The sequence below is a fragment of the Scyliorhinus torazame genome, chromosome 9, assembly GCF_047496885.1.
Source record: "Scyliorhinus torazame isolate Kashiwa2021f chromosome 9, sScyTor2.1, whole genome shotgun sequence".
NCBI lineage: Eukaryota > Metazoa > Chordata > Chondrichthyes > Carcharhiniformes > Scyliorhinidae > Scyliorhinus > Scyliorhinus torazame.
In genome coordinates this window covers 217,685,744-217,711,002 of record NC_092715.1, presented here as the reverse complement: position 1 = coordinate 217,711,002, position 25,259 = coordinate 217,685,744, and the positions used below count along the sequence as shown (strand labels likewise).

Sequence of the window (25,259 nt, the reverse complement as noted above, 5' to 3'; positions counted from 1 at the left end):
ACTGAGCGGGAGTTCGGCCAGTCGCCGTATTTCAGCGGCCCCTGACCGGTGCCACAGCGACCGCGCAGGCACAATTGGCGCCGATTCTCCGGTCGGTGGAGAATCAGCAGCCCAGCGGCGGAGCGGGATTCATGCACCCCCCCCCCCCCCCTCCGCCCCCGACCCGGCGTGGGCTCGGAGAATCCCAGACCAAGAGTCTGAAATATACTCCATCTGCCTTTTTATTTATTCGATTAACTATTTTAATTCATCTGAACGATTTTCCACATTTGCAATGTTGATCTTTTACTTGAAAACTTGCCAGTCGGCGGAAGTAATCACCTGGCAAACACATTGGCTCAGTTCCTCTGGTCAGCGACAAGGCTGGTGCACTTGTTGTTGACTGCGATTTTAAACTGTACATTTACATTTTTATGCTGGGGCTTGGCATCTTCTGGACTGGCGCTAGCAGTGATCCAGGAATGAATAGACTCAGGGGGCCTTGTGGCAGGCCTAATTCCAACAAAGCTATACCCCCTTTTTTTCATCCTGATTTGAAGTCACACCCCTTCCAAAGTCGGTTTTGAATCCACTGACTTGCAGATTTTTGTAAATTTAGAGTAGCCAATTCATTTTTTCCAATTAAGGGGCAATTTAATGTGGCCAATCCACCTACCCTGCACATCTTTGGGTTGTGGGGGTGAAACCCATGCGAACATGGGGAGAATGTGCAAACTCCACATGGACAGTGACCCAGAGCCGGGATCGAACCTGGGACCTCGGCGCCGTGAGACAGCAATGCTATCCACTGCGCCACCGTGCTGCCCCCTGACTTGCAGTTTTTAAAAGGAACCGTCACCCCAACATCCAACATGTACAACATCCTTCGCCTTGACATGCTTATCCACTCCCTCACCCTCACAACAATGTTTGTTCTATCCTTCGCCCCCTCCCTCACTCCTTGACAGTGTTCACCCTCTCCTCCCACCCCACATAATACTCATTACCCCTCCCGGTGCGCCCCTCCACAATGCTGAAACTCTCAATGTTAGGACAACAGGAGCTAGGATTCCAGAAGTTAAGTTTGGATTGGGGGTGAATATTGTCAGGAGGTGTATGCATTTGTGAGGTGTGTAGGCATTGTCGGGAGGTGGGTTAACATTATTGTTGGGGGGCGGGGCTAACATTGTCAGGAGTGGGGGTGAAAATTGTCGGGAGAGGAGTGAAAATTGTTCAAAGGGATTGTCATGATATACATCAGCATATAATGTGCAATCACACACACACTGACACACTGATGGACATACAGTAGGACCAACCAGCATACACAACATCGCAGCCAATCACCAGTGAGAGCACACGCACTATAAAGGGGACACCAGAGTTCCCGCTGATTCTAGCAGCAGCCAGCTCAGAGCACAGAGCTCACAGCCTGCCTCTCAGACATTCACCATGTGCTGAGTGCCTCACCTAGATAGTGATAGGACAGGGTCCACAGATAAGCTGGTAATGCACGTACCCAAGCTTACATTATGTTATTACAGTTGAGTTGATAATAAAATAGAGTTACACCATCTCCAGCCGTGTTGACCTGTTTGTGGGCCAGAACACCCAACACGACAGGGATGTTAACATTGTTGGAGGGGGGGGGCGGGGTGAACATTGCAGGAGTGGGGGTGAACATTGTCGGGAGGGGGGGTGAAAATTGTGGGGGGGGGGGTTAACTTTGCTGTGGTGGGGTGAACATTGATGGGAGTGGGGGTGAACATTGTTGGAGGAATGATCATTGTCAGTGGGCGGGGGGGTTGATGAACATTGTCGGGTGGGGGGGCAACATTGTGCTGCAATCAGCGAACATCCCCACAACCGATCTTATGACGACGGAAAGAAGGTAATTGATAAAGCAGCTGAAGATGGTTGGGCCTAAGACACAACCCTGAGGAACAGCTGAAGTGATGTCTAGGGACTGAGATGATTGACTTCAAACCACCACAACCATCTTCCTTTGTGCCAGGTATGACTCCAACCAGAGGAGAGTTTCCCCCCTGATTCCCACTGACTCGGGCTCCTTGATGCTATACTCGGTCACATGCTGCCTTGATATCAAGGGCAGCCCCTCTCACCTCACGTCTGGCATTCAGCTCTTTTGTCCATGTTTGGACCAAGGCTGTAATGAGGTCGAGTTGAGTGACCTGGCGGAACCCAAACTGAGCATTAATGAGCAGATTATTGCTGAGTAAGTGCCGCTTGATAAGACTGTTGTTGACCCCTTCCATCACTTTACTGATGAAGGAGAGTGGATTTATAGGGCGGTAATTGGCCGGGTTGGATTTGTCCTGTTTCTTGTGTCCAGGACACACCTCAGCAATATTCCACATTGCCGGGTAGATGCCACAGGTACTGGTACAGCATAGCTATGGGTGCGACAAAGTTCTAGAGCACAAGTCTTCAGCAGTACTTTTGCTGGAATATTGTCAGGGCTCATAGCCTTTGCAGTATCCACTGAGTTCAACTGTTTCTTGATATCACCTGGAGTGAATTGAATTGGCTGAAGACTGATATCTGGGGACCTCCGGAGGAGGCCAAGATGAATCAAGGCAGATTAAAGACCCGCAAAATGGTGGATACCCCATGCGGGGACCCAAACGTGCTGAAAGGTAGACTCGTACTCTTGGATCCCCGTCCCAACCGTATCGCAAACATGCCCCCCCCCCCCCCCCCCCCCTCCGGCAACTCCAAAATCGCAAACAACGCCCGGGACCCTGCCAGACATGACCCCAAAACAGAAACCAGTGCCCCGGTCCCTGCCAGACGCAACCACTTACCAGGTCAGACCTCTCCCATTGAATCCCGGGACCATCCAGAAGCAACCGCCGACTGAGGAAGAGAGGGAAACATGGCTGTCTGCAGTTGAGACTAAAACAATGCAGTTTCAAGTCTCCTCTCCCCAGCATACTCCTGGCAAACATCCAAGTGATCGTAAACAAAGCTGGACTAGCTTAATGTTAGACTTACCTCTCATAGGGAAGTAAGAGACTGCCGTATGCTCCATTTCACATAGACATGGCTCACCGTTGCCACACCGCACTGTGCCATACAACCGGAAGGCTTCTCAATACACCGAATGGACCACATGGCATCATCAGGCAAAGTGAAAGGTGGAGGGGTTTGCCTCATTAACGTGGCAACCCTGGCAAACTGCTGCTCCATGGACCTGGAATACATGACTGTGAAGTGCTGCCTGTACTACCTTCCACCGGAGTTCACTTCAGCCATTACAGCCGTCTACATCACACCCTAGGCAGACGTGAATATAAATAACAATGGAACAGAACACCCGAAGGCCTTGTTCATCGTGACCGGGAACTTCAACCAGGCCAACCTCAAAAGTGTATTGTCAAAATTCCATCAAGACATCTCCTGTCCCACCAGGGGCGCCAACCCTCTCGACCACTGCTACACAAAAATCAAGGGCGCCTACCGATCCATCCCCCGACCGCACTTCGGAAAATCAGACCATAAGATGATGCTCCTTCATCCGGCATACAAGCAGAAATTTAAACGGGAGAATCCGGTTAAGAAGGTAGTGCAGTGCTAGTCCGAGGCAACAGTAGAGCTCTTATGTGACTGGTCCATATGTAAGAACTCAACAACCAACCTAAACGAGTATGACGCCACGATCACGGACTTCATCAGCGGGTGTGTAGAAGACTGCATGCCAAAGAAGATAGGATGCACATTTCCCAACCGGAAACCATGGCTTAATCAGGAGATTGACTCCTACTGAAGGCCAAGTCTGATGCATTCAATACAGGCGACCCCGACCTATACAAGAAATCCAGGTACAACCACCACAAAGTCATCAGGGATGCCAAGAGACAACATCAGACTAAGCTAGAGTCACAGTCGAACATCATGGACTCTTGTCGGTTGTAGCAAGGCTTAAACAACATAACAGGCTACAAAGCAAATCCGAATAGAATCTCCAGCAGCAGCGCACCCCTCCCCGACGAACTCAATGCATTCTATGCTCGGTTCGAGCAGGAAACTATTAAAATGTTGTCTACTGCCCCAATAGCCTACCGTCACAGCTTCCGGAGTCAGATTGACAGTCTTGGAAGTGAACCATTGGAAAGCAACAGGTCTTGACAAGGTCCCTGGTCGTGCACTCAGATCCTGCGTGGACCAGCTGGCGGATGTGGTCGCGGACATCTTCAACCTCTCCCGACTCCGTTCCGAGGTTCCCACCTGCTTCAAGAAGACCACCATCATACCAGTCCCAAAGAAGAACCAGACAACGTGCCTCAATGACTATCATCCAGTGGCCTTGACATCAATCATTATGAAGTACTTTGAGATGTTGGACATGAGACATATCAACTCCATACTCCCAGAATGCCTTGATCCACTGTAATTCGCACACTGCCACAACCGGTCCACAGCACACACCATCACCTTGGCCCTACACTCATCCCTGGAGCATCTTGACAACAAGGACTCCTTCCTCAGACTCCTATTCATTGACTACAACTCCACCTTCACCACCATAATCATAGCCACCACATATCAAAGCTTCCAAACCTAGGACTTGGATCCTCCCTCTGCAATTGGATCCTCGACTTGCTGACCCATAGACCACAATCAGTAAAGATAAACAACAACACCTCCTCCACAATGGTCCTCAATACCGGGGCCCTGCAAGGCTGTGTACTTAGCCCCCTACTACACTCCCTATATACACACGACTGTGTGACAATTTGGCTCCAACTCCACCTACAAGTTTGCTGATGACACACCATAGTTCGGATCTCGAACAACGATGAGCCAAAGTACAGAAGGGAGATAGAGAACCTAGTGGAGTGGTGTAACAACAACAATCTCTCCCTCAATGTCAGCAAAACTAAAAAGCTGGTCATTGACATCAGGAAGCAAAGTACTGTACACACCCGTCTGCATCAATGGTGCCGAGGTGGAGATGATTGACAGCTTCAAATTCCTAGGTGTGACATCACTAACAATCAGTCGTGGTCCACCCAAGTCGACGCTATGACCAAGAAAGCACACTAACGCCTACACTTCCTCAGGAAACTAAGGAAATTCGGCATGTTCACATTGACTCTTGCCAGCTTTTACAGGCGCACCCTGAAAGCATCCTATCTGGCTGCATCACAGCCTGGTATAGCAGTTGCTCGGCCCAAGACCGTAAGAAACTACAGAGTTGTGAACACAGCCCAGTCCATCACGCGAACTCGCCTCCCATCCATTGACTCTGTCTATACCTCCTTCAGCCTTGGAAAGCGGGCAGCATAATCAAAGACCCCTCTCACCCAGCCAGGATATTATATCTCAGTAGTCCAAGGAAAAGGGGGGGGTAACCCCACACCGCCATCTGGGTGAATCGTATTCAGGTGAGGCCACAGGGACTCTGATGTAGCAGATCCCTGGGCCTCATGTCAGGTTATAACATCCACCAGCTGACCAGAATCAACAATGATGCTGTCACTTCACAGTTCCTAATAAATCCAAAGATACCCGAGAGCAGGGAAGATAAATGAATGGTAAAAACGGCCCTGATGCAGTCCCTCAAGACTGCCCCAGAGCAGACAAACCTCTCATGCCTTTGCACACAAGAGGATCCTGACAGCAACCAAGCCAGGCAAAGCAGCAGGAGTCATTCAGGATTCCTGAAGAACGTTGGATGACAGGGAAGGAAGTGGCTAATAAAGCTGTTTCCCAACATCCACAGCCCAGTCAGCATTTCTAAACATATGACGCCAATCCAAGCTAATGCCAGTGAAGCCACTTGACAACCCACTCAGTTACTGCCTCATCGTCTTCCTCTCAATAACATGCAGTAAGTCCCTGTTTTAAGTTGCTCTTTTCTAAGTCATTCCGTGTGAATGTTGCTGAATTAATAGGGCCGTTTGTCGTCGGCAGTTTTGTTTAAATGTTGTTTCTAGAAGTTTGCCGATTACTGATGTTAAACTGAATGTCCAATATATAGTTGCTGGCACTATCCTTACAAACCTTTTTGAACAAGGGCGTGACATTTGAAATCCTTCAGTCCTCTGGCACCTCCCCTGAGTCTGGAGAATACTGGAAGATTATGGACAGCACCCTTTCAATTTCCACTCTCACTGTTTTCAATATCCTTGGATATATCTCATTCGGTCCCGGTTCCTTGTCAACTTTCAGTAGCTACAGTCTATTCAACACTTCATTACACTCAATGGCAAATACACCTTTCCTTTGATATGGAGACCAAATCTGTGTGCAATGCTCATTGTTGCAATTAGCTGCCAAAGCGAGGTGTATTCACCTCTGTCTACAGATGTCAGTCGGCAGGACTACTGGGCAGGCACAGTACATCTCCATGCATCTGTTCTTCCTGGCACATCATTGTAGATCCTTCTCTTCTTTTGAGGCGCAGCTGTGGTCCGGTTAGTAACACTTTCATCTATGAATCACAAAATTCCAATTCCTGCTCCAGCGCTTTAGGACAAAAAGGCCAACACGCCAGTGCTGTACTGAGGGAATGCGCAAGGCCGGATGTGCCATTTTTCAGATGAGCCATTCAGCTGAGGCCCCATGTACCTGCTTGGGTGGATGTCAAAGATCTAGATAAGATAAAAGAGTATGATTTCAAAGATCGACATGTGAATCATTCTCAACATCCTGGCCAATATTTATCCCTCAATAAACATCAATATCTGGTCATTATTGCTGCTGTTTGTGGGCAATTGGCTGCTGCATTTCCTATATTTCAACAGTGACTACACTTCAGAAGTAGAAAAGGAAGAAGAAGAAGAAGGAATCGCTTATCGTCACAAGTAGGCTTCAAATGAAATTACTGTGAAAAGCCCCTAGTCGCCACATTCCGGCACCTGTTCGGGGAGGCTGATACAGGAATTGAACCGTACTGCTGGCCTGCCTTGGTCTGCTTTCAAAGCCAGCGATTTAGCCCTGTGCTAAACCAGCCCCAAGTACTTCATTGGCTATAAAGTGCTTGAGACGTTTGGTTGTTGTGAAAAAGAAAATCTTTCTTTCATTCTTTTTTCAAATCAAGTACGTGAAAGGATTTTCCATTCCTGTCAGTAGCATGCAAAAAAATTAATAAAGTACCTATAATCACAATTGGCACAAAGACAAGTGCAGCTTGCCATAAGAACAAGTAAACAAGAAACTAGTAAACCACTAAGAAGTGGCTTAAATAATATCAGGTTCTTTTTAATAACCGGCTGCAAACTGACCATATGACATGGGCGTGATTATTGTTTGACGGGAAACATCACGGGCGCGATTCTCCACTCCCACGCCGGTTGGGAGAATTGCCTGGGCCGCCAACATTTCCCGGGACGCCGGTCTGACACCCTCCTGCGATTCTCCTAAGCGACGGGAACGGCCCGGTCGAGTTTCGCGGGGCCGCAGGCCGGAGAATCGCCGGAGACACCGAAAATGGCGATTCTCCGGCATCCCCGCTATTCTGAGGCCCGGATGGGCCGAACGGCCAGGCCAAAACGGTGGGTTCCCCCCGGCGCCATCCACACCTGGTCGCTGCAGTCGTGAGCAGTGCGTGAACGCTGGGGGGGGGGGCCCCCGGGGCGGCCTGCGGGGGGGCGAGGGGGGATCCTGCACCGGGGGGTACCTCAGATGTGGGGTGGCCCGCGATCGGTGCCCATCGATTGTCGGGCCGTCCTCTCTGAAGGAGGACCTCCTTCCTTCCGCGGCCCCGCAAGATCCGTCCACCATCTTCTTGCGGGGCGGACTTAGAGAGGACGGCAACCACGCGTGCGCGGATGACTCCCGTTATGCGGCGCCGGCCGCGTCATCTGTGCGGCGCCGCCTTTACGCAGGCGACAAGGCCTGGCGAGTGTCGATGACGTGGTCCCGATCCTGGCCCATTGTCAGGGCCTGAATCGGTCGGGACCGGGGCCGTTTCGCGCCGTTGTGAACCTCGACGGCATTCATTACGGCGCGGCCACTTCGGCGCGGGAGTGGAGAATCCCGCCCCACGTATCCCATTTTGTATTTAAAAGAAGCTCTCGTCTATTCAAAGCTATTCATCATATCCATTGGAAACTTTTCAGGCCACAACGTGGCCAGAGTTCAAATGCGGCAACACTTCACCCAGCTGGCACTTGTTCACTGCTAACCAGCTATATGATTAACACTCCAAAGTTGGACTTCATCAGAAGAACTGGGTTTTGACCCCTTAATGCAAATCATTTGAAAAAATAATAACTTCCTCACCGCACCTTGTGGTTCCCGAATAAAAATACAATTTGCAAAGGATTCTTAGACAGTTTTTTCAAAACAAATCCTCACACATAAACTGGATTTGCAATTAATGTGTTTAATCCAATTTTGAAAGGAAAACTTTGAGTTTGAGAATTTGAGGTCAGTTTAAAACTCTGAAGATAAAATGCGAGAGTCAGCGAACACAGCCACAAAGCAAGGGAATCTTTGTAAAACCCAATGCAGGCTGCTTAATTTCCTTCAGGGGAGCCTGGAAGAAGAGGATTGCCTAACCTGGGGCTGGATTCTCCGCACCCCGACGCCGAAATTGGGTCCGGCACCAGGGTGGAGAATCTAGTTCCACACATGGAATCGGGACCGGCGCTGGTTCCTCGATTCTCCGGCCCCCGTATTAGCCACCTGCAGCCATTGCCAGAGGCCCACCACGCTATTCTTCGCCCCGACCAACCGAAGTCCCGACGGTGTGGATCTAATAGGGTCCCAGCCATCCGGGAAACTCATAAGGCGGCTGAGGACCCGGTCCGCGGCCGCCATGGTCAGGTGCGGGCTGATCGGAGGGCAGGGGGGGGGCCTCATACGGGACCGGGGTATTTTTGAGCGGGCAGTCTGGGTCGGGCACGCGGCCAATTGGGGCACTATTTATGCTCCGCAGTCTGAGTCCGCCGCCATGTGCATGCGCGGCCTCTGACCCGAAGTGCGGGGGCCCATATCTGCAGCTGGAGCTGCGAGCTTCATGACGGGTCCCTACTAGCCCCCTGCAGGGCTGTGAACATGTGGCCTTTTGACGCCAATTTTTCTGACGTGAAAGGCCCTAGTTTTCACAACGGCGTGGGGATATAGTCCCTGAAACGGAGAATCCAGCCCCGGCCTATATATGACTCCAGCCCCACTCCAGTGTGATTGTCTGTTAACTACCCTTTGCAGTGGCCGAGCCAGGCACTCAGTTATATCAGGGCTAATAGGGATGGACAATAAATGTCTTTAATGAAAGATAGCGACACCTGTATGCTGAGAATCAATGCCGCCACATCAGAGCCCTGCAAAGGATTTAATCACATCTATAAACAAAGGAAGGAAGGAGAACTGAAGCACGAGAGTGCTGTGTAAAATTAATTGTTTTGTCAAAGTTTGAATGCACCTGTGCGCAAACTTTTAAGACTGTTCTTTTGGCATATCAGAATGTTGTCATTGATATTCTGGAGTATCTTCTGCACAGTTGCCTGTCCAAAAGATTCTCCAATTAAGTCACAGCACCACTGCAACAAATAAAGATTGAATTCAACCAAGGCAATTTGTAGCATTTCACAGCAGTATATACTTAGCTCAGAATGAATAGTGTACGGTTGTTTGTCATTGAATAAACAACCATAAAATGCACAAGAGCATTACTTCCTAACAAATAAAGATCTGAACACAAGCAACGTACAAATGAAAATTCATGTCCCCAGTATGTTAAAAACTACTGAACGCAAGTAAGGTACTTGAATATAATTTCACATTGAATTATATTGGTTTTCTAACAATTGCAGTATCTATTACTGTTTTCACCTAATAACTTTCTTGGTACCAAGAGCTGTGAGAAGCTTTTTGAGGGGCTTTAAGAATCTACAATATTAAATATTTTATGTATTTATGCATTTCCTATTAATTTTTCTGTTATGTTGTCTGAGTACCACAAAGAGAAAGGCTATTGAGGTGCCACACACTTGGATTTCTTACAAACACGATTGGAGATTTATTGGGAAATGTTGCTGATACAATATAAAATGGAGAACTGGAAGCCCATGTAAAACAATCTGCTGGCGTCACTACAGATTCTGCTACATAACACCCCTACCCCTTTACTTCATCAGTACAATGACAACTTTCTTAACATTTTTATAACAGACCCACTTATGCATTATCTGTATACATATGCACAATTTAATAATAGAGTCTCAGGGGGACATCTATTCCTTCTGTGTTGTACTCGACATTCTGAAACCTGACGACATGAGACCTTGGCAGTGTCCTCCATTCTCTCAGTAGGTGGTTCTTCCTGGGAAGTTCCTACAGTGTCTGACTTTTGGAAAGTCCTCAGAAACAGGATCTGAACTTGTCTCTGTGTTTGGTCTCTGTTCCGAAGTATTGCTGTCTAGATTTTTCAGTGGAAATACTTCCTGAAAAGTTTCAGCGATTTCACTTTGCGAAGCCAGCAGTTGGTCAATATGTCGTCACCACCCTCTTTCATCATCCGTCTGAACGGTGTATGATATTGCACCTGTCTTTGCTAGGATCAGAACAGGTACCCATTTCTCATTGGTAGCGCAGCTTCTTCCTAGCACTCGCTCTCCTTGAGTGAATACTCTTTTTTTGGTGTTCTGCTCTCTCCTAGCAACCTGTGCTTGGTGTTGTTGTTTGACAATCTTGGAAGTATAAGGTCATATCAAAAGATCAACTGTGATCGCAGTTTCCTCCTGAACAGCAGCATTGCTGGTGAACTCTGTGTTGTTGCCTGTGCGGTGTTCCGGTAAGACATCAAGAATTTGTTCACTCTTCTTACCAATGTACCTTGGTTCTTCGAAGCCTTGGTGGAATGTTGCAGGATGGTATGGAGTTGACTTGATGTGATGTACACCATTTCCTCTTAAGTAGTCTTCGAACACTTCAGAAGTGAATCGAGTACTATTGTCACTCACAACCTGCTCCGGTGTACCAAATCTTGAGAATATTTTGTCCAGCTTCTCAAGTTTGTTCGGTCGGCGTGGATTTCATAATCATTACTAGCAGCCATTTTGAGTGTGCATCCACAATCACGAGGAACATGTATCCCTCAATTGGACCGGTGTAGTCATGTGTATTCTCTGCCATGGCTGTGTTGGCCATTCCCACGAATGTAAAGGTTGCAGTGGAGGGTTTCTTAGTTTTGCACTGTTTTCTCACTTTCTCTTCAATTTGAACATCTAACCTTAGCCACCAAAAATAACTGCGTGCCACTTCCTCCATCCTCACGACATCAGGATGTCCCTCATGTAGTTGGTCAAGGACTTTATTATGCAAGCATGGAGGAATAAGCACTCAGACTTCCCATAATGAAACTCCATTCTGGACCGTCAGCTCAAATATTCCTGTGATGTAGGGCTTGAGGTCTGGGTTTTTAACAATGTACTTCTGTCATTGTTCCTTTTTGGACCATGTCCATCCCCTTCCCCATCACTGGATCGGATCTAGTGTATCTCTGAACTTGAGATGAAGTTACAGGTACACTATCTAGGATGGTGAAATGTTCTTCAGGTTCTTGCTTGACTTGTAACGGCAATCATGCCAAAGAATCAGCATTTGCACAATGCTTTGATTTATGACAGTGGACATCGTAATTGGGCGCCGATAATATCAAAGACCATGGGCGAAATTCTCCAGTATCGTCGCGATGACCGCCGACCGGCGCCCAAAACGGCGCAAATCAGTCGGGCACCGCGCCGCCCCAAAGGTGCGGAATCCTCCGCATCTTGGGGGGCCGAGCCCTAACCTTGAGGGGCTAGGCCCCAGATGAACTGATTTCCACCCTGCCAGCTGGCGCAGAAATGACATTGCCGGGCGGCGCATGCGCGGGAGCGTTAGCAGCCGCTCACGGCATCCCCGCGCATGCGCTGTGGAGGGAGTCACTTCCGCTTCCGCCATGGTGGAGACCGTGGCGAAGGCGGAAGGAAAAGAGTGCCCCACGGCACAGGCCGGCCCGCGGGTTGGTGGGCCCCGATCGTGGGCCTGGCCACCGTGGGGGCATCCTCAGGGGCCAAATCGCCCCGCGCCCCCCCCCAGGACCCCGGAGCCCACCAGCGCCGCCTTGTCCCGCCGGTAAGGTAGGTGGTTTAATCCACGCCGGTGGGACAGGCATTCTAGCAGCGGGACTTCGGCCCATCCGGGCCAGAGAATCGCAGGGGGGGGGGCCGCCAACCAGCGCGGCGCGATTCCCACCCCCGCCGAATCTCCGGTGCCGGAGAATTCGGCAACCAGCGGGGGCGGGATTCACGCCAGCCCCCGGCGATTCTCCGACCCGGCGGGGGTCGGAGAATCTCGCCCCACCTCTTGAATCTATTAGCTGCTGAAGAAGGAATACCTTTATTTGGCCCAAAGATTGTCCATGAACAATCAAAAGAGTAAAATGAAGTCCATAAAGGTAGTGGTGAAACCTCCTCACCCCTAAAAAATGATGCTCAAAGCCTCTTTTTCTAGCTGAGCATAATTTGTTTCTGTAACTAGTAAGAGTTCATGAAGGAAATGCTATGTCATTCCTCTCCTGAAGACAGTATGTGCGAGACAACTGCACCAAGCAAATTCAGCTTGGGATTGTAGTGAACCAACAACTCTGGCTTTTTTAGGCCGCTTTTACTTCATTGTATGCACTCCCACATTCTTCTGACCCGTGCCACATCTTCTTGGCACATAACAAAGTCTGTAATGCTTCAATCGTGAACAAATTTACCATACTAAGTCATTAATCCCAGAAACAACATCTGTTGTGTCACATTGAGGATGTGGTGCTTCTAAAATTTCTATCATCTTTTTTAGCTCCTTTGTAAGTCATCTTTATCAATTGTGACCCAGATAATTTATGGGCGTCTTGAAAAAGTTGCACTTTTCCTTTTATAACCAGAGATTATGGTTTTGTTGTCGTTTCATTGTAGCTTCCAAGTTTTTCAAGTGTTCTTGTTTACTTGAACTGGTGGTGAGAATGTCATCTAGGTAACATTGCACCCCATTTAGGTCACTCAAAATTTGATCCATGGACCTCTGAAAAAGAGCAGGAGCAGATGTTATTCCAAATGGAAGTCTCCTATAATGAAACAGACTCTCATGTGTCATGATAGTGAGTAGCGGCTGTGATTTTGCAGCCACATTCATTTGTAAATACGCCTTGTGATCGATCTATTTTACTGAATTTCTGCCCTCCAGAAAGTCCAGCAAGAAGTCTTCAATCAGCAACACTGGATAGTGATCTGCATACAATACCAGCTTAATAGCTGCTTTACAATTTCACATATTCTCACTGAGCCATCATTTTTCAATACAGGAACTATTGGTGTTGCTCAAACACTTGAAACAACTGGCTTAATGACTCCTATTTAGACTAGTCTTTCTAGTTCTTCTTCAACTTTTGGCCTGATGGTGTATGGTACAGTTCCAGCTATGAGACATTTTGGTGTACTGTTTGGCTTGATTTAGTTGAACGTCAAGTCCTGTCATTGAGCTAATGAATCTGCAAACACCTTCTTATACATCTCCAGAAGTTGTTGTAGATTATTCTTTGAATCCACTGGTTGATTCCCTGCTCCCCAGTTGAGTTAAATTTTTCCCAACCATGCTCTATCAAATAAAGCAAGAATATTTCCACAGACAACATGGAGAGGCAACTCCGCTGTTTGCCCATTAAGTTTGACTTTTACCATAATGTATCCTTTTAATGGTACAACCTCTTCAGTGTATATCATTAGGATAACGTTTGATTATTGTGAACACAGATGTTTCAGCTTCTGATTATAAATTGTCTCAGGTGCCAATGATGCAGCTGCATCTGTATCCACTTCCATTTTGACCTGGTTACCATCACGTTTTGACAATGCCCAGAAAAGTCGGGCGCAATCTTCCGAAAAGGAAACAAAGTCCCCGAGCGACCGAGTTTAGCCGCGTGTTTCCCAGTACTCACAGCTAATAAGGGGCCTAAACGGGAAATGCACGGCCGAGGCCACACATAGCCCCATTTTTTACAAAGTGAGTTCCACTCGCCGGAACTTTCCGTTGTAGCGAGAGATCAGGGCACCATTTTTAAATGGCGACCCAATCTCCGATGCCCACAAAAAAAATCGCCAACCTCCCCCCAGCCCGAACGCAACATGGGAGTTTCCCCCACACCCCCCAGCACCCACAGTCAACAACCCCGGCCCAAACGTGCGTGCACAAAGAATGCCAGCTTGGCACCTTGATAGTGCCAACCTGGCACCCTGTCAGTGCCCTGCCAGCTGGAAGTATCACCTGGGCACCTTGGCATTGCCAGGCTGACACCCAGGTGGCACTGCCATGGTGTCAGGTTGGCATTGCCAGGGTACGCAGGTGGCACCAGCAGTGCCAGGACACCACCCTGCCTTCAATCCCCTTGGAGACCCCCACAAGTGCTGTTCCATCAGGTCCCCATTTGTGGGGACCAGTACCAAATGACACTTGCCCGAGGTCCCCAAGCGAAAGGATTGAATCCAAAAGTCTCAGGTACCTTGGGAATCTGCACATTAGAAAAATATGCAGATTTGTTAAAAAATGATTGCGTTGAATCTCGCGAGGCGTTGTGAGCCAAGTGGATCCCAGGTATGGGATCTACCAGCTTTCACAGGCCACGCTGCGCAGTGGCGAGCTACTTTTCTGGCGCATTGTGGCCGGAGGATTGCGCCCGTAGTTGATCACCGCACACCGACACGATGCCTAGTTTTAGCTCCTGAATTTGTTCGAGGATGTCGTCTCCTGAGCAATCTTGAATATCATCTACTAACATACAGACAAGACTAGTCTACTTAGCTGTGGTTTTTTTTCTTGCACATCTTTGGTGTTGATGACATTTGCTGGGCCCAGCATGCTTTAGCAATAGACCCTTTTTGCCACAGTTCTTGCACTTATTTTCTCTACTCCAGCATCCCCCCCCGCTGATTGTCCAACTTGTGAACATCGATGACATGGTTGCCCCTTTGCAGCCTTGTTGACTGATGGCGCCTGATTTTTCCTGCATTAAGGATACAGCTCCTAGAGATTATACTTCAACCAACCTTCCTCCCTTCCAATTCTTTTTGATGCCTTTATCGACAATGCAACTTAGAAATTTCCTTTTTGGCTGACTTCTTCTCTTGAGTAGTAGCCTGAACAGAGTTGGAAGACTTCTAAATCTTCATTCCTGCAGCACTTTTCGCTTCACCACGTGTGTGGTCCCTGCAGCTTAAACTCTACCCACATCAATGGCAAGCAGGTTTTCAAACTGTGTTCTACTTTCTCACGGTTGTGTTCCTTTTTCTTTTAAACGTTCAACATGGGTGGCTTTTGCTTCGCCCGATGTGAGAGTCCCGTCCCGGGAATCTTTTCTCCACTCTCGACGTCATTTCCACTTCTCTCGTCGATGATTTTTTTTAAAAAAACAGTTTTGTTTTGTTGCCTCAATTCTTGTCGCCAGTTTTCTCTTTCGTTATATTCTAAGTGCTGCAAAGAGAAAAGATGCAGAGGTGCCACACACTTGGATTTCTTACAAACACGATGAGAGGTTTATTAGGAGATGTTGCTCATACAACCTAAAATGGAGAACTGGAAGCCCGCACCAAACACTCTGCTCACTTCATGACAGATCATGTGACGTTCCTCCAGCAGGGATGTTCTCGGGGATACAAAACACTTTTCCATCGTAACGTCTTATGTTTGCATTTTCAATGCAAACCGTCTACAGATATTTAATTTTGTGCCATGCTGTAATTGCAGCCTACTGCCAGTGGAGACACTACAACTTCAACACTGGCAGAAGGAGATCTCTATAATGTGACAAATTTAACAGGCACTTCAAATTAGAAATGCAGATATTAAAATTGATAATAGAATATTAGACAAGGATAAATATATTACACGGTTTGGAAACCGAATTATGTCTGCAGACTCTCATCCTGAACTCTTTAACTCACTTCACAAGGAGAACCGTAATTGATTTTGATGTTCCATATCTAAAACCACAGGTGTTATGCAAATTTTATTTTTTATAAGATCTCCCTTCTTGTCTTAAAGGAAATGGATGACACTAATGAAGTATCACTGAGGCCCTATTAATTTTTTTAAAATTCTAGACCGTTCCCTTAGCAACCTCCCAATAAATTTATAAATCATGATTTCTTTACAATGGCCATTGCATCTTACATGGTGTTTCTGCTCTTCTGAATTGCCGCTTGATTGTGTCATAATTTACTGCCAAGAGAAACTTAAATTAAAAGACTTGAGCATCAGAGAGTTTCCACAATCCTCTTGTGGTCATTGCATGGGCCGCCATGTAAACTACTACCCTGCAGGCAGAGTATTCTCCCAGCCCAGTAGAGGTAGGTTTTGATGTGTGCAGGGAGTTAAATCTCTTTAAACCGACGTGGCATTGGGATCCTGATGTCATCCTGCAATGTTCTGTCATGCTCCTGGGTGGATTCCAAGGCCAGCAGAGAACTCCCTTGAGTCTGGCAGAAAATCTACTGAGCCAAGTTAAAATATAATTAGGAGCTTCTTTAATCCTGGATTCTTTCTTTCACACCCAGCACAACCTCGCTAAGTTGGAGAAGTCTAGTGCACAGTGGGAACTTGTTGTTGAGAAAACAAGCTGCTCCCGTTGATGCGAGCTTTTGTCTAAGGTTGGCCACAGACTTACGTGTTTCAAACTTTATACTGTTGCTATCAGGTCAGTTTTTTAGCCTAATTTTACTGATTTGTTTAGTGATCAGCAACTTAACCTGAGTGACCATCAAGTGTCTTGGATTCCACTGAGGTCAATTTCAATGTCTTGTCTGTGAGACTTCCCTTTAATATGGTTGACACGAACTCTGAAGTTGCTGTATTTCTGTCACCTAGTATTGGGTTCCCTCACGAGTAAGAATATCCTCTCTATGTTTAACCTATTGAACGTCTTCAAAATTTTCAAGATGCATGTTAGTTCACCTCTCTGGGCTCACGTCACTCGAGAAGAAAAAGGACGATCCAGTTTAATTTTTCCTAATAGTTATTAGCTTTTTACTTTTGGCATCATCCATGTAAATCTTACCGTGCCCTCTCTAATATCTCTATAGCCACTCTTAGATCTGAACTCTGCCAAGCCCTTGCCAGTGTGTTCAATGGTAGGTATGGTGATAGAATACAGTGGGAGGGCCAGACATAGGTTTCATGCCGGTATGAATTTACAGTGGGGTGCCATGACGGGTTGGAAAACCCGCCTGAGGGCGGTGTGAACCTCATTTGTATCTCGTTAATGGGATGCCGATGAAGGCCCCATTTTTAATGATTTTGATTTTCTATCCTAGAATCTATAATACATCTGCCCCACATCATGAGGAGTAGGTGGCCTCCTCGTTCCTCCTATCTTTTAGGTTTGAGTTAATTAGAATCTTCTCCAGTGAAAGAGGTTTGGTGTTTGTGTTTTCTATCACAGAGGGGTTTGCTTGCACACTTGCTGAATATATATTCAAGTTTGAGACGGGTAGGTTTCGGGTTATGTCAGGAATTAAGTAGCATGTGGCTAGATTAAGAAAGTGGAGTTGGGGTAGATCGGCCAAGACCAACGTGAATGGCGAATCAGGCTGAAGGGCCAAATGGCCTACTGCTACTTTTATTCCTTACATTCTTAAAATATGTCATCTCAAACATATCCACAATTAAATCAGTTGTCATCTGACTTCCCATTCTGTGAGTGCAAAATTTTACATTTTATGGTAGTCTTCCCCCATATTCACCTGATGAAGGAGCTACGCTCCGAAAGCTACTGATTCCAAAGAAACCTATTGGACTTTAACCTGGTGTTATAAGACTTCTTATTGTGCCCACCCCAGTCTATCGCCGGCATCTCCACATCATTCCCTTATCCCCAAATACGTTGTTTTTGAAAATTTTGATTTTGTACTTCTGATTCCCAAATCCAAAGCATTTGTGTAAATTGTTAACAATTCCTGCACCAATTTCTGTGGAACGCCATTTCCCACTTTTCGCTACTCTGAATAACAACTTGAACACCTATTCTCTCTTTTTCTTTTGTAGCTAGTTTACTATCCATTCTGCCTCTTGTCTAATGACTTCACTTGCTCTAATCTCCATCATGAGTCTACAATGTAGTACTTTATCAAAGGTCTTTTGAAAATCTGAGTATATTACATTCACTCTATTACTCTTGTTGACCTCTTATATTACATCTTCAAAGAATTCAAGAAGGTTAATCAAGCATAGCATTCCTTTTCAGAATCCATGCTGACTGTCCTCTATTATATTTTTGGACTCTTGATATTTTTCTAATACATCTTGAGCAAACAATCTATTATCTTCCCTATCACAGATATTAAGTTAACTAGTCTACAATTTCCTGGATTTGTACTTTTTAAATTATAGGAACCAAATTAGCTGTCTGCCAGTCCTCTACACTTTTTCCCTTTCTGTTGATTTTTTAAATATTAATGCCTCTACTATCTCTTCCTGAGCATCTTTTAGTATATGCAGATCCATTCAGACTCCATAAGACCATCATTCTTATATCATGGCACCATTACTGGCGGAGCTGTATGTGGGCAACTCCAGGATGCACACAATTTGACAATAGTTTTAAGGTTGTTATAATATTGGAGCTGGGTACAATGTTAAAGGGTTATTTTTACAAGCTTACTTGACTATTTTGTTTATGATGTAGAAGGAATGTAGGGCTGGATTCTCTGCTGGCAGGATCCTCCACTTCTCAGGCAGCGCACCCACGCCCATGGATTTCCCGACGGCCTGGGGGTTCCCTCAATGGGAAACCCCATTGGCCAGCTGCCGGGACAGAGGATCCCACTGCGGGCGGGGCCACGCTCCACCTGAAAATGGGTGTGGCGGGACAGAGAATCCCGCCCGTAGTGTACCTGGCAATTATTTTATTGTTCTGTGTTTGGTTATGTTAGTCTGGTACTGGCCTATTGTCACTGTGCTTGCTTAGTTAGATCTGAGAGTTGACACAGTTAATTAATCAGACGTTACAGAAAGACCAAGATATTTAAAAGTCACTGAGTAAACCTGTTGCACGTTTAAAGCCATGAGGCAAATCAAGTATATAAAACATACAACAAATCAGTGAATACACAACATCAGGTAATTCGGCAATCCCACACTATGAAGAAAAATCACATTCATTAACCATCTGGCCATTTGGAACTGCAGAATTGTGGCCATATCTCTAAACCATGCCATTCATGAGCACACATCCCCACTGGTCATGTGACTTCATGGAAACATCCCTTGCTCCAGCAGTACAATAAAACAGACAGCGGAAAATGTAATATATGACAATGTTAGAATTAATGTAAACATAACATATTTCTGCATGGTAGAGTAGTAGTTATGATACCGGTCTATTGATCCAAGATCCGGGACTAGATTAATAATCAGAAGAATGACAGCAGTTTAAATTTGGAAGGAAACTCTGGAAATGAAAAACTGACAAATGTTCGTGTGACCATGAGGCTATGGGATTATTAACCTAATTGGTTTGCCACTTTTCTGTCCACTGGGGGAAAGAAACCCACAATCATTACCCTGTCTATTCGACACATGACTCCAGTCCCACAGCAATGTGGCTGCTGAAGAGGCGTCGGGCACGATACAACGGCCCCTTCACCTCGGGGACATTGTACTAGCGCCGTTGAGCACTGCCCCACCAAACGGGGACTGGACGGCACGGCACTTGTGGGGGTCTCCCAGGAGATTCCGGAGGCCCCCAGCTGCAAGCCCTTTGGGCAGGGTGATGCCCTGGCACTGCTGGTGCCACCTGGACAACCCGGCAGTGCCAGCTTGCCACCTTAATAGTCTGGCACTGTCAAGATGTCCAAATGGCACTGCCAGCTGGCATGGGCATTGCCAGGGTACCAGGTTGGCACTACCAAACTAGCATTTTGTGCGCATGCGCAATTGGACCAGGGGTGCCCAGCGTGGACCTTGGTGAGGTGCGGAAAGGGCTGGAGATCCTCATAGTGTTTTCGGGCCGGGACCCTCCCATCGTGTGTTCGGGCTGGGAGCAGTGGGGCGGTCAGGGATCATGTCGGGGGCCTCGGAGATCGGGACACCATATCGCGACACTAGGGAGTTCTGGCGAGCAGAGCTCCCACTATCGAAAACGCAGTTATGTGTGGCCTTGGCCATGTGTTCCCCTTGCGGCTCCTTACACAACACAAGTTCCATTGAATAGCCATGTCTTTCTCAGCACTACGAGCACCAGGAAACACGCGGCTAAATGCGTTCGCAAGGGGACTTTGTTACCTTTTGGGAGAATCGCGCCCACAGCGAATGTTTCAGTTGTTGCTGCAGTTCCAGAAAAAGGTCCTGACCGTCATCTTCATCAACAAGGGTTGATCATTAAAATGCTTGCCCTGTCAACGATGCCCACATCCCGAGAACAAATTGAAAATTAAGTTGGCTTTGACCTTATCTTACGGGTACTGGTGGAGGTGCTGGTGGAGGTTGGGGGGGGGGGGGGGGGGTGCGGTGGTGGTGGAACACGATAGGGTGGCATGTCCATTTTGCGGCCAGAAAATCCAGAAGAAAGAGTTTTCTGCAGATCCAGCCAAATTTAACAAGAGAACTGGATGACCAATTCTGGTTTCTGATTTAGGGACACAGACCAGCCAAATTGAGAGACTGACTAACTGATGGGAAAGTACACCTTCAGGACTAGGCCACAACCAGACAGTGAGGAGGACGAAGTGGGGGGGGGGGGAGGGTTGGAAACCAGTGGGCACATACGAGGGGCTGGGGAAGATCAAATGTCTGCAGCAGAGGGGAGAACAGAAGGAAATGAGGGGGTGGGGGGTGCAAGACAGGAAAGATTGGGAATTTATAGGGCGGAGTTAAACTGGTAAACTTTATTTAGCAGATGACTATAAAGCAACTTTTTCTCGGTTATTCATGAAGGCCCCACCCTCTCAACCTTTCCCCTCGCCTCAGGTGTGGTTGTCCTCAGGTTAAATCACCACCAGTCAGCTCTCCCCCTCAAAATGGAAAGCAGCATATGGTCATCTGGGACTATTGTGACTTTAATTTACCATTTATTGTGTATGCCCTTACTTTGTTTGCCTTCCCCAAAGCATTACTTTACACTTATCCAAATTGAGTTTGATTTGCCACTTTTCTGTCCATGTTATCAGTCCATTGATACCTTGATGCAGACTACAGCTTTCTCCCCTTCCATCTTAAACTTTTTAATCACGCTGACTACATTCAAGTCTAAATTATTCACAAAAACATCAAAAAGCAAGCAAGCTAGTACATAACCCTGTGGAACTCCACTGTAAACAGCTTGGCAATGGCAAAAACACCTCTCCATCATTGTGCTTTGTTTCCTAATAATGGACAAATTTTGGATCTAACTTGCCATTATCCATTGAACCCCATGGACTTTTACCTTTCTGAGTAGTCTATCATGTTGGCTCACGTCAAAAGCTTTGCCTAAACCTAGGTAGACTACATTAACCACAGCACCTTCATTGACCTTCCTTGTTACCGCCTCAAAAAATTCAGTCATGTTAGTCAGACATGATCTTCCTTTAAACAACTCAGGTCAACTCTCTAATCCAGGCTTTTCTAAATTAAGATTAATATTGCCTCTCGGAATCTTTTCCAATAATTTGTCCACCGAGTTTAGGATGGTTAACTGGGGCTTGGTCTATCCCATTCACTCTTTATAAACAAAGATACAATGCTCACAGTCCTCCAGCCAGACACGTTTGAAAAGTGATGGCCAGAGATTAGAATGGTGGTTAATCCTGACCTTCCACCTTATTATAATATTTATATGACCAACCAATTCTCCACCTTAGGGGTTGTGGATGCTCCATTATTGAATACATTTAAGGCTGGGATAGACAGATTTTTGGTCATTACGGGAATTAGGGAACATGGGAGAACAGGCAGGAAAAGAGTTGAAGCTCAAAATCAGTTATGATCCTATTGAATAGTAGAGCAGACTCGATGGGACAGGTAGTCTACTCCTGCTCCTATTTCTTAGGTTCTAATTTTAACCTTCCAATAGTAATCAAGTAATTGCCCACCCCCAACATCTGAAATGGGTGATTTGGAGGTGAGTTGGGGTTGGATTCTAGTTTTTTCTCAACATTTTTACATGTCACCCCATCAAAATTCATCCATTTCTGCTTGTTAAAAGTTCTTCCATTGATCTGAGAATTTTTTTTTAATGTAATCTTAAATGAATCAGCATGCAGAGACTGTACTTATCTTGTAGACTTATCTTGTAAAAGTGATCATGCTCTGATTTAAGCGATAATTTAAACTATTCACCTTTTTCTGTCACCAACCAAATTGGTGCTCAGTCTGTTTCTGGTGATAAACATAAGCCTTATTAGGGCCAAAGGTTAATAACTCGAAGCTTTTCTCTAACTTGTGCTTTGCATCTGACTTTGTTAAATGGTGATTGGATAAAGTAGTTCCCTATTAGAAAGTGCAAGGCACTGATGTGCAAGAGAAATATATATATAAAGCCAGAATCACAACACGTTGGATAACCAAATTATCCTTTTGGGAAACAGAACTATTTTTTCTTGACAGCAGAAAGAGAATCAAGTTTAAAAAGTGTGTCACATATGCTTTCTACAAGTATTTTAAATTCAACAAATGAGTGTACAACTTTCTGGCTTAATATTAATTCATATCTGTTACACTTTTACATCAATATTGAATAAGCAGAAGGATGAAGTACTATTCTAGGCCTCAGGAGAAAGAGCAAATTTTGTGTTTCTGGCCTATGTCACTGTATGTGCTACTTGAATCTATAAGAGCTCAAGGATACATATGCTTACACAAGAAAAATGACACTTAATCTAAACTGTGCTGGAGGATGGTCCAAAAATACAAGCTCCTTAGCCCCTTGGAGGAAGCCATCCTAAATGTATTTGTGCACAAAAGGATGGAAGGCATAATTGAAAATAAAGCCAGAAGCCTTCCCCCTAGCTCTAGGACTGAGGTACTCTGGATATGTCATATCCCCTTCTCTCCTTCTTATTCCCTTATACACAAGCATGCACAAAACGATACAACTTTCAAATCTGAACTAGCATCAGAACACTTGTTCCCTTTATGCCATTGTTATTTACTTCCTGAACTAAATAGTTATCCAAGAAGTATAATTTACAGCATATATCTCTAGTTTCAGTAACACCTAACTATTTGTTGTTTAACTTACCTTGACATGTGTTCCCTTTCTCTTCATAGCCTTCTTTGCACATGCACTTCCCAATTGGGACTAACCATTCCCCATCAGCACTGCAGTACATTTTTGGAGTGTCATCTTTCATTGAGTTGTTGACACACGTGCCTGGCACTTCCACCAGTGAGGATGAATCAGCCCCTGTAATTGTATCTTCAAAGAAAGCAAGGTTATGGAACGTAGATGGGCACTTCTTGTAGTAGACTCGCACAGAGACCAGAGCAATACAGGCACCGACATCTTGAAAGGCGAGATAGAATCCTTTTTTAGACAGGGGGCCGACATCTCGCACTTCTGTATTTAACTTCATGACTCGATCTCCAAGGTCGAGTTCTGTGAAACTTTCATCTGCTGCTATCGTGTCAATTTTTATGTATTGGTTTTCTCTGATGTTCCTCCCATCTTCATCATTAGATTCAAAATGATACACATTAAAGGTTTCCTTACAGGTCCCGAGACCTCCAGGGAGACTATTGCAGTCTCGTAGTGTAAATTTTAGCTCAATGAATATACGACGGGCCCCTTCATTGGAGATCCAGTTAGTCTGTAACCAGTTATTCTGATTTTGTTCCATAACATTACACACTTGGTATGTGTGCATGGGAGTGTAATTCTCATCAACTTCACTGATTTCTTCCCACTGTAGAAAGTAAACAAAAGTACAGCATTAGATAGAGCATAGTAAAGCGCAATGTCAAAATATTAACAACTATATTTGTCACGGTAAATCTTTGGGGAAATCACAGATTTGTCATTATTAAAATATCAAAGAGTCTGCAACAACCTTTTGAAAAAGCAACCTACCCAGGTCCACGCCTCCGCCCTATCCCCATAACCCCACGTAACTTTTTGGACATTAAGGGGCAATTTAGCATGGCCAATCCACCTGACCTGCATATCTTTGGACTGTGGGAGGAAACCGGAGCACAAACCCACGCAGACATGGAGAAAAAGTGCAAACTCCATACAGACAGACACCAAAGCCCGGAATTGAACCCGGTCCCTAACGCTGTGATGCAGCAGTGCTAACCACTGTGCTGTATCGCATCAACAAAGGATTAGCTAGCTCACAGGAAGCAGACAGTAAGGATTCATGGGTCAATTTTGGGTTGATGAGCTATAACTAGTGGAGTGCCATGGGGATCAGTGTTAGGGCCTCAACTCTTTACAATCTACATCAGTTATTTGGATGATTATTTGAAACCGAATGTTAGGTCGCTATTTTGGCAATGACACCAAGATAGGTTGGAAAGCAAGTTGCCAAGATGAGGTAGAGTCTGCAAAGGGACATACATACAGGCAGGTTAAGAGAGTGAACACAGATTTGGCAGATGAAATAGAATGATGGAAGTGTGAATCTGACCACTTTCGCAGGGACAATACTGAAAAGTAGTGAGCTATTTAAATGGCGAGAGATTGCAAAGCTCGGTGGTAAAGTGGAATCTGGATGTCCTTATTTAAATTAATTTATGGGATGTGGTCTTTGCTGGCTAAGCAAGCATTTTTGCGACCACTAATTGCTCGAGAAGGAGGTGGTGAGCTGCCTTCTTGAACCTCTGCAATCCCTTGGGTGTAGATACACCTCCAGTGCTGTTAGGGAGGGAGTTCGAGGATTTTGACGCAGTGACAGTGAAGGAATGGCAAAACATTTCTAAGTCAGGATGGGGAGTACTTTGGAGGGGAAGGTGCTCCTAAATGATACTGGTCATGGGTTTGGTAGGTGCTGGCTAAAGAGCCTTGGTGAGTCCCTGCAGTATGCATGGCACACACTGCTGCCACTGTGCGTTGGTGATGGAGGGAGTGGATATTTGTGGATGGGGTGCAATCAAGTGGGCTGCTTTGTCCTGGTGTCAAGCTTCTTGAGTGTTGTTGAAGCTGCATTCATCCATGCAAGTGGGGAGTATTCCATCACACTCTTGACTTGTGCCTTGTATATGGTAGGCAGACTTTGGGAAACTAGGAGGTGAGTTACTCGCACAGGATTCCTAACCTCTGACCTGCCCTTGTAGCCACTAAATTTATATGGCTAGTCCAGTTCAGTTTCTGG

At 46.1% G+C, this 25,259-nt stretch overlaps 1 protein-coding gene across 5 annotated transcripts in view; it reads right to left on the bottom strand.

Moving 5' to 3' along the window:
• The window catches only part of LOC140429747 (ephrin type-A receptor 5-like), a 457,733-nt gene that overhangs the window by 356,198 nt on the left and 76,276 nt on the right, over positions 1–25,259 (bottom strand). For all 5 annotated transcript variants that reach the window (XM_072517111.1, XM_072517112.1, XM_072517108.1 and 2 more), the window contains exon 3: positions 23,189–23,852. In XM_072517111.1, coding sequence (XP_072373212.1) covers positions 23,189–23,852 — 664 coding nt within the window. The remainder of the gene's footprint in view (positions 1–23,188; positions 23,853–25,259) is intronic.